At 37.6% G+C, this 9,508-nt stretch overlaps 1 protein-coding gene across 1 annotated transcript; it reads right to left on the bottom strand.

Annotated features, from left to right (window-relative positions):
• Nucleotides 1-722: 722 nt before the first annotated feature.
• On the bottom strand, nucleotides 723-1,361 carry LOC131907851 (olfactory receptor 4F21-like; the record flags this gene model as incomplete). Its single annotated transcript, XM_059258927.1, has 1 exon — nucleotides 723-1,361. A coding segment is annotated over one exon (639 nt), but the record flags the coding sequence as incomplete, so codon positions are not given.
• Nucleotides 1,362-9,508: the final 8,147 nt, after the last annotated feature.

Genomic DNA, 9,508 nt, shown 5'->3' with positions numbered 1-9,508 from the left:
TTCTCCCCCAGGAGCTGCCAGATTTTGAAGCACCCCCACCCAGCTCCTTCATCTCTTCAAATTCACCCCTGGAAAGTCCATCCTATTGCCAGCCTTTCTTTCTACCTTACTTCCTTCTCTCCAAACCCCTATCATTCCCTGTTTCCCACAAGATTCCAGATTACACCTATCTCCTCTTCCTGCTGACCTTCACCCACACCATATAATCTCACCATTCATTCATTCACCACACACACAAATTGAGAGGCAAGCAAGCAAGACGTGATGGTGCACATTTTAATCCTAGTGCCCACGAGGCTAATGCAGGAGAATTTTGAGTTTGCTGCCAGCTTTGATTAAACTTAGCCCCAAATAAGAAAAAGTACCAGAAACATCTGGAAGGCAGTGATGAATTGTTCAGGTGTGAAAACAATGGATAATTTGTTACTTTCATTTCCACTAGTGCTTTTTAAATAGTCTAAAACATTGATTTCATAATAGCCAGTAAATATGTAACCACTGAATAACAAAAATGTGATATATAAATCATAGACAACCAATAAATATGTAATAATATATGGCTAATAACCAATATATATGATCATTTCATTATCAATTTAGAATAAATTATTCAAGTTTATCAAGCTGTTAGAGTAGGAATAATAAATCGTGTCAAAGTAGAGGACATCATTTAACATTTGTGTTTATAATACAGTATTCAGGTTGTATATCTTGTGAGGAGCTTAGGAGATACTTTTCCTACTCAGGAGTTGTTTACTCAGTCTCTTCATTGCCACCTTCATGTCTTTGTTCCTCAGTGTGTAAATGGCAGGGCTCAGGATGGGTGTAATCATGAAGTCCAGAATGGCAAGAAACTTATCCACTGGGACATTAGGAAATGGCCATATGTACACGAAGATGCATGGTCCAAAGAACAAAACCACCACAGAGATGTGAGCAGAAAGTGTAGAGAGGGTCTTGGACAAACATTCCAAGGACTGCTTCCAAGCAGTGAACAGTATGAAGATGTAGGAGACAATCAATAAGAAAAAGGTAGTGACAGAAATTAATCCACTGTCAGCAGTAACCAAGAACTCCATTCTGTACGTGTCTATGCAGGCAAGTTGGATGAACCTAGGAAGGTCACAGTAAAAACTATCTATCTCATTAGAACCACAAAAAGGCAAATGGGCATCAAAAGCTAACTGAGCCACAGAGTGAATGAGACCAATAATCCATGAACCAATTAGAAGCAAAAGGTACATCCGTGGGCTCATGATGGTCAGATAGTGGAGGGGCTTGCATAAGGCCACATATCTGTCCCAGGCCATGGCTACCAGTAACACCATCTCACATTCCTCCAGGACATAAAGGACAGCAAAAAAAAAAAAAAAAAAAAAAAAAAAAAAAAAAAAAAAAAAAAAAAAAAAACCAACAACAACAAAACACTGCAGAGGTTAAAAAAAAAAAAGACCACTTAGTGATGATTAAACAGATAGTCACTGGGGAACATTAGAGAAGAATTCAGTGATCAGTTCGTTATTGACCCAGAAGAGAAAAATAGTAGTTTTTCCACAATGTTATGACAAATATTTGAGAGGATATATAGGCTAACCCTGATTTGAATAATGCACAATATAAACTTACATATACTTTTGTCAAAACATTCATGGTATGTACATTTTTTATGTAGCAGTTAAATATTTATAATTCAAATTCACACACACACAAAAACCAAGCAAGAGATGAAGACACAAAGATGAATGACAATATATTTTTTTCCCATCAAAGGAGCTTTAGTGAGGAACCCAAGGCACACACATTCAGAAGTGCAACGTTGTACATCCTGTATTTCCAAAGAAAAGGCATAGAAAAGCATCAAGACCAAAAGCCAGGGCTGCGGAGATGGTTCAGTTGGTAAAACGCTTGTTGTGCAAGCATGAGGTTCTAAATTTCACCCAGGAACCCAGGTTAAAAATTCAAGCATAGTGATATGAGTTTGTAATTCCAGTATGCACACGAGCATATCCCTAAACCTTACTGGCTAAGCCAGTCTAACCAAATTTGTGAGCCTTGGGCCAGTGAGAGACCCTGTCTCTCTCATACATAGTCAAACAAAGCCAAGGTAGGTGTCATTTGAGGAACAGCACCCATCATTGTTCTCTTGCATCCACACAAACATGCACCCACACATGAACAAACATACCCACTGTATGCACAAACAGAAAGCAATACTACTAGGTTTATTGTTTGTTTCTAAATGATTGGGCAACTGACCAGTTTACTTTGACTTTCTTTTTATGTCAAACTGTTCTTTGCTACTTTTTGATTATGGCTTGGAAAACTATCATCATTTTATTATTATTGTTAATAGAAGAATCAAAGTAATCATGCTGGAAGGAGTAGATCTAATTTTAAGGAGAAGGAAAGTATGTGCAGAGAACTCACAAAACAGGCATGCAATGGCCAGTAGGCTTATTAACAATCAACCTTATCAGTCATGAGTAGTTTGGTAGGTTTTAGTTTAACAATCAACATAGTCAAGAAAGAGATCAATAAAGAGTGATAAATCATAGATGAGAGAAATAATTCTCAGTATTATCAATGTTTCAGAACAAAAATTTTTCACTCTTGGTTTATAAATTAAAAACATTTATTAAAATGAGATACCAATGATTTCTAGAAAACTAACACCAACATAAGTTTTATGCATAAGTAACATTTATTATACCACCTATATCATGGATATTATTAATGTTGAATAATGCAAACCTATTAGCTATATAACTGTGCATATATGCAATGGAATAGCTTGAAGTTATTAGATTAAGTCATTTTACATATGTAAATCTGGAAATATTTCCAATTTGAAGATTGGAGAGTATTAAGTTAAATTAGTAATAGGAAATTTTTTATTTGAAAGAGAAATGATGCTCAAGAATGCACATTAAGTACCACCATTGGGGAATCTGAAAATATAAGCTCTCATGTGGTTTTTACCTCCTAAATTTATATTTATGTGTTACTCAGATGGCTAAAACAAAGTTGTAGGGTGTCAAGTTAAAAGTGAATTATTTTACAAAAGAAGAGAATCAAGATAAACAGCTCTACACATTCAATACAGTAATGTCAGAGTCATTCAAACAAACTTTAGAAATTATGACAAAGATTACTAATATGAAACCAGTGGTTTTTCTTATGAAATATCACAATTCAATTAATAAAGAGCATTTTCAGCAAGAGTTTTATCACTAATATTAAATTCAAGTTTGTGAGCAATCCATTGTTAGTTTTCCCTAAATTATACTCATCCTTAGTTAGCTGATACTAATAAGGAAGTAAGTGAAAAGCAAATGGAGAAGAGAGGAGATGGAACATAGACACCGAGAAGAAAGAAACAGGAGAAAATAGAAACAAGCAAGAAGAAATACCATAAACACTAAAGGAGAAGCAGTTGACAAGCACACCTGTGGAATATTTCTTGATGCTTCTCTGCTCCACCCACTGCTTAAAATGTCTAGTGAATTCTGCTTGCAGACATTTTGTGTGTAGCAGAAGAGTTCTTGTAATCCTTTGATGAATCAATTGATGTAACAGTATTGATAAGAAGAACTGCATTAATTCATTGCAAAACACTAATTCAGCCTTGCATGGTTAGAATAAATCAAGCAGTTGGCCATGGCTGCAGTTTGCATACTTACTGAATTTAATATGCTATTACTTTATTGCATAATTTTTCCCAACAGATAAAATTTCTGTTTTAATTTTTTGTAATGTCTATAGTTTGATTTCTCCATATGAAATGGTCAAGAGTCTCAACTTGTACCTTCTTTTGTGAAAGAAATCTTAAACAGTTGATATCCATTCTTCCATGATGTTTGATAAAATCAATTGCATGTTTTAAGAAAATTAGTAATTCTTGATTAAGTTTTGCTATTAGATACTAACACGATCTTATATTTATTTCTCTTTCATATGATATTTGATAATTTGTTTCTTTTCTAGGAATTGGTCTATTTTGTCTGAAAGATCAAATATTTTAGTTTTTAAATTATAATCTCCTAGTTTTTGTTTTGAATTTAGTTTTAAATATTCTAGTTGTTGAATTACAATCCCTTATCTGTTTTCCAATATTGCTGTTATAATAAAGAAAATGTGTGGCACTGTCTTTCTGTTTCTGATTCATTTTTCTTAATTTATGATGTAACTTACTTGCATTCATTTTAATGTTACTTATAGGCTTTCATGACTCAGTATTATTCAGTTATGTGCATATGTGTGTCTCCATTTTCATTCATCTGAAAAGCACCAGCCACTTGAGTAGTTCTATAACTTGGATATTGTGAGTTAGTACCTCAGTTTCACTGGGCTCTGGCTCCAGACTCCTCTCAGCTCCCCAGTCCAAAAAAAGTCAGATGACATGTGTTCATATTATAGAGCATAGAGATTATTAAAGAGCAAGTAAAACATAGTATTTCCAAGGGCTGGGAATAGGCAGTGGCCAAAAAGATATTTGCTTGGCCTTACATTTATACAGGCTGTGTGTGTGTGTGTGTGTGTGTGTGTGTGTGTGTGTGTGTGAACTTTTTATTCATTCGACTTCCCAACTCTTTCTTTTTTATTTTTTACATGTTCTTTGATAATGTTGTACAAGATATTTGATTATGTTCACCCCATCAATTCTTCCCAGAGCCTTCCTTTTCTTTAAGCACTCACTTTGGTGTCCTTTTTTCTTTAATTTTATCAAAACCATTTGTGTTGCTCAAAAATTCTTGAATGTGTGGCTATCCTCTATACAGTGGCTAAAAGACCAGTGGCTGACTATGGCCAAATAGGTCATAGGCCCCAGGGAAGAATCTATCAATATTTTCCAGTACAGGGTCATAGATTTAAACTTTTTATTATACCTGTATATTAGTGTATCTCTCAATCTTTATCTGAGAAGCATCTATTGGCAGTGAATGGAGATTAATACAGAGATCCGAAACTGGTCATAAAGCAGAAATAAGGAAGGAACTGCAGATTCATCAGCCTTAAAATGGAACATCTATATCACATACCCGCTTTCCAAGGCTCAGGGATCATTACAGAAGAGTGGATGGAAGGATTTTAACACAAGGCAGAAAATGACTACAGAATAACTGTTTTCTGGACACAATCAGGAAGGGACATACATGAATTCAGAAACGTAGCAGCGGCATACACAAGACTGCTTGCTAGCTCAAGTCAGACCAAACTAAAGCATGAAGAGAAGTGGGCAAGAAGTCTCAACTCTAGCTGAAGAGCTACTAGCAATTGGTAGCTGCTGAGAGAAGAAGAGTGTTTTCTTTAAGGTGTCAGGCCAATTACACTCCCATGGAAAGCCACATATTCAAGAATATGTGGGCTGCACAAGCAATATCTGACAGGCTAAAAAATGAATAATATACAAAGCTGGGTGGGAAGAGGGGGAGAGTGAAGTTTAGAGGAGTCATTGGAACAGGGTGAATATGACCAAAATCTTGTATGAAATTCCCAATGACCTACTATAATCAAACAAGGGACCACAAAGAAGCACACATAGAATGTAATTTACCTGTATAAAGTTGGCCTCAGTATGAAAATGCAAGGATGATTTCAATATACATAAGCCAATATAAGCAATACATCACATAAATGTACATGATGACAGAAAAGATCTCAATAGATACAGAAAGGCAATTCTGACTTATCTGTATTATCATAATCTATTCATGATAAAAGCACTGAAGCACATATTACTTATATGTGGATATCAGCTGTTAAGTCTTTGATTAGCAGGCTATAATCCATATATATATATATATATATATATATATATATATATATATACATATGTATATATAAAACCACAGAGTTTAGGAATAAAATAAGGGACTGGGGGGCTTGAATCCCCCTAGAAGAGGAAACAGAATAGAGAGTTATGTGTGTCTCTGCATCTATGTGCATTCCTTGTGCTGCTTCTTCTGTTTGCTTCATCTCACTTTGTTTATATTATTACAATTATTAATTATTATTAAAATGCCTATTTCCTGTTCTAAAGAGAGAGAAAGTGTGTGGATATGAGTGGGTGGGGAAGGGAAGTGGTGAGGGTCTGGGAGGATTTGAGAGAAGAGAAACCATTTTCAGAATATATTTTATGAATAAAAAATGTCAGTAAAAAGGCAAACCTTTTTCCTACACCTTTCTAAAAGCATTGAAGAAACTAGGGAAAGATCATTTTTCAACATAGTAAATACTACATATGGCAAGTCTGCAGACAGTATCATACTAAATGAGTGTGGGGGGGTACTCAGTCATATATTGCAGGTGTCTCTGTTACCACCACAGGCAGCAAAGTAACAATCCACAGGAGGTAAGAAGGCAGTTCAATTTAGCAAGACTAAGTAGCAGGTACTGGTTCAAACTCCTGGAGTCTGACCCCAAGTAGTTTATTTTAGGCATATTTAAGAACAGCACAATTTGATGAAAACTTTTCTGGTGATAATTTACTCAATCCAATATGCGCAATAAAGCATACATAAATCTCTTTGATGAACAAATAAACTGAATAAAAACCAGACATGACTATATCTAAACTCTTTGTAAAGTACATGTGACACCTTTCATAAAGATAGGCTTTATAGATTGAGAAAAATAAGGTCATGATGGGGTCTAGGGGAGCATCTGATGTGGTCTTAGTCACACAGGTAGTACAAAGGTCACTGAGCTATTAACCATGGCTGCTCTCTGACTACTGGGTAAATAACAGATTGTTCATCCCTTCCTTTGAAGGAACAACCCTGTGTGTTTAACATTCCTGGTTTCCTCTATGCTTATCTTTGAGCACAAGGAACTCGTGACTCCTACAATGTATGCCAAAATCAGTAATAAGACAAAGATGTCTTCTTTTTTCAGTCTGATTTAATATATTGCTTGACATCTTTGTTAAAGCTTATAGACATGAAAGGAAAAATCAATGGGAAGGGAAAAAATTAAAGTATCCTTATTTACAGCTATAATTCCTACACATATAAGACACTCTGAAGACTCCACCAGAAAATTTTTAGTGTTTTTTTATTACTTTTATTTTTGACATTATATAATCACATCATTTGCCAGTTTAGGCTAGTGTTGTCTTTGGCTAAGATTCTTAGCTGGGGTCATCCTTTGCCCTTCCCTCTATTCCCTCCAAAGCCTCCCATAAACCTTTCCTAGCTTTCTTTCAAATTTATAGACTCTTTTTCATTAATTGTTGTTACCTGCATTATCTATGTTTTCAGGGATGGCCATTTGGTGTTGGATAACCAACTGTGTGCTCTTTTGTGGGGAACACTATTTATCCAATATTCAGCATTCTTTAATTGCCTGTAAATCTTTGTTGTAATTTTATTTATTTACTTTACATCCTGGCCACAGTTTCCCTTCCCTCCTCTCCTCTGCCCCCCCCAATCTCCCACTGTCCCTAACCCCCAATCCACTCCTCCTCCGTTTCTGTTCAGAAAAGGGCAGGTCTCCCATGGATATCTACAAAGCATGGCATATTGAGTTGCATTAAGACTAAGCCTCCCATGCATTAAGGCTGGGTAAGCTGACCCAATATGAGGAGTAGGGTCCCAAGAGACAGCTCTTGCTCCCACTGTTAGGAGTCCCACAAGAGGACCAACTTACACAAATGTAACATATATGCAGAATGTCAGCCCTATGCAGGCTCCCTGGTTGTCGGCTCAGTCTCTGTGATCCCTCACCCTCTTCCCCCCGGGATCCCCTGTCTGGGCCCCTTGCAGGCCCAGTCCCTCAGTTCACCTGCTGGAGCTTTGCAACCCTGGCAGCTTAGCAACCAGAAGCCAGAAGCGGAAGGAGGGCAGGACCCCGCCCTCATCCTAGGGATGCTGCGAGGCCTGGTATGTCAGGCAATTTGTGCTTCACACACTGATTTATTCATTCATCTCAAACTTTACAGACCCAGTCTAGGAACTGATGAGTACAGTGCCAGGAGCCTTCACCCTATTTTCTAGCTTTAGTTTAGTTTTCTGGGTTTAGTAATTTACTTTGTTCAAGGGGGCTGAAGCTTCCTTTCCTTTGGGGGGTAGGGGTCGGGAGGGACAGAGTTGTAACAACCAAGCAAGCTTTATTTAAAAAGGGAAAACAGAGGTCAGTCCCAGTAATCAGACTCATTCTTGTTAACATCATTTCTTCTACCTTTAATAAGTTTAAAAAATACCTTCCTTTCCACTTTTTCTTGATTTGAATTGATTTAAAATAGAAGTTATTACTTAAAAAAGATTTATCTCTCCGTGTGTGTGTGTGTGTGTGTGTGTGTGTGTGTTTGCACGCATATGCCTGTGGATGTCAGGCTTCAGATCCCTAGGGAGCTAGTTCTCCGCAGTTATGAGCTGAATGAAGTAGGAACTGGGTGCTGGGAACTGAACTGCTAGCCCTCTGAAAGAGCAGTAAGTACTCTGAACTCCCGAGCCATCTCTCCAGCCACCTCCCCTTTACTTATTTTTCATATTAGTGTGTTTCCATGTGGACATAGGTAAGGCAAAGAACTTTGTGGAGTCAATTCCTTCCACCTTTGTGTGGGTTCCAGAGTCTAAAAGTTGCCGGGCAAACACAAACCTGTCAAGCTATCTAACCAGCTCTTATTCTTTTTAAAAACTGTTTTGTGTTTGTATGTGCGCGTGACTGCAGATGCCCACTGAGGTCAGAGATCTTCCTGGAGCTGGAGTTCCAGGCAGCGTTAAGTCCCTAATGTGGGTCCTCTGCAAACTTTGACCAAACTCTCCTGGCTAAGCCTGCTTGTCTGACACCCTATCCCACCCCCAGAAGCCACTCAAGGATTGCCACTCCTAAGCCTGCCTGCTCCTTAAATTATTTGAAATCTCTGTATGTGTACGACTGGAGCCATAGATAAGCCCTGACACATGAATGGAAGTCAGAAGACAAACTTGGGGGCTAGCTGTCACCTACCTTGACAGTGTCTCCTGTTTGCAGCTGCATGTAAGAGGCTAGCTGGCCCTCCCTTCTGCCTCCATCTTACTGAAGGGTGTCCAGTTTTATGTGGGTTCTGGGGATTTGAACTCAGGTCCTCACCCTTGCATGGGGACTTCTATCTACTGAGCCATCTCCTCAGCTCCTGCCTGTTTTCTTGACCTCTAACTGACAGCTTTCTCTTCTTATCCATCCTTCTCTTCCATGCATCTACAGAGAAGTCTAGCTTGCCTACTCTTAGAACTGCCCTAGTGTTTCATAAAAATAAAAACAAACACTGGTTTAACACAGTGACACATGCCTGTATTCCTAAAATTTGGCAAGCCGAGGCCAGAGGATTGTTGAATCCAGCCTAGGTAACATAAAAAAATAACTGATTCTCCCTCCCTCATAGGCAACTTTGTCTTCTATAGACTGACTCACTCTATTTCTTGCTCTCACACACAAATCAGCACTTACTGACCACACCATACAAAATTAGCTTTTCTCTTTACATTAGAATTTAGGTTAACTTACCTTAAGCTTTTGTGAGTTCAAT

This window comes from Peromyscus eremicus, chromosome 4 (genome assembly GCF_949786415.1).
Source record: "Peromyscus eremicus chromosome 4, PerEre_H2_v1, whole genome shotgun sequence".
Classification (NCBI taxonomy): Eukaryota; Metazoa; Chordata; class Mammalia; order Rodentia; family Cricetidae; genus Peromyscus; species Peromyscus eremicus.
This window is presented reverse-complemented; position numbering and strand designations above follow the sequence as displayed.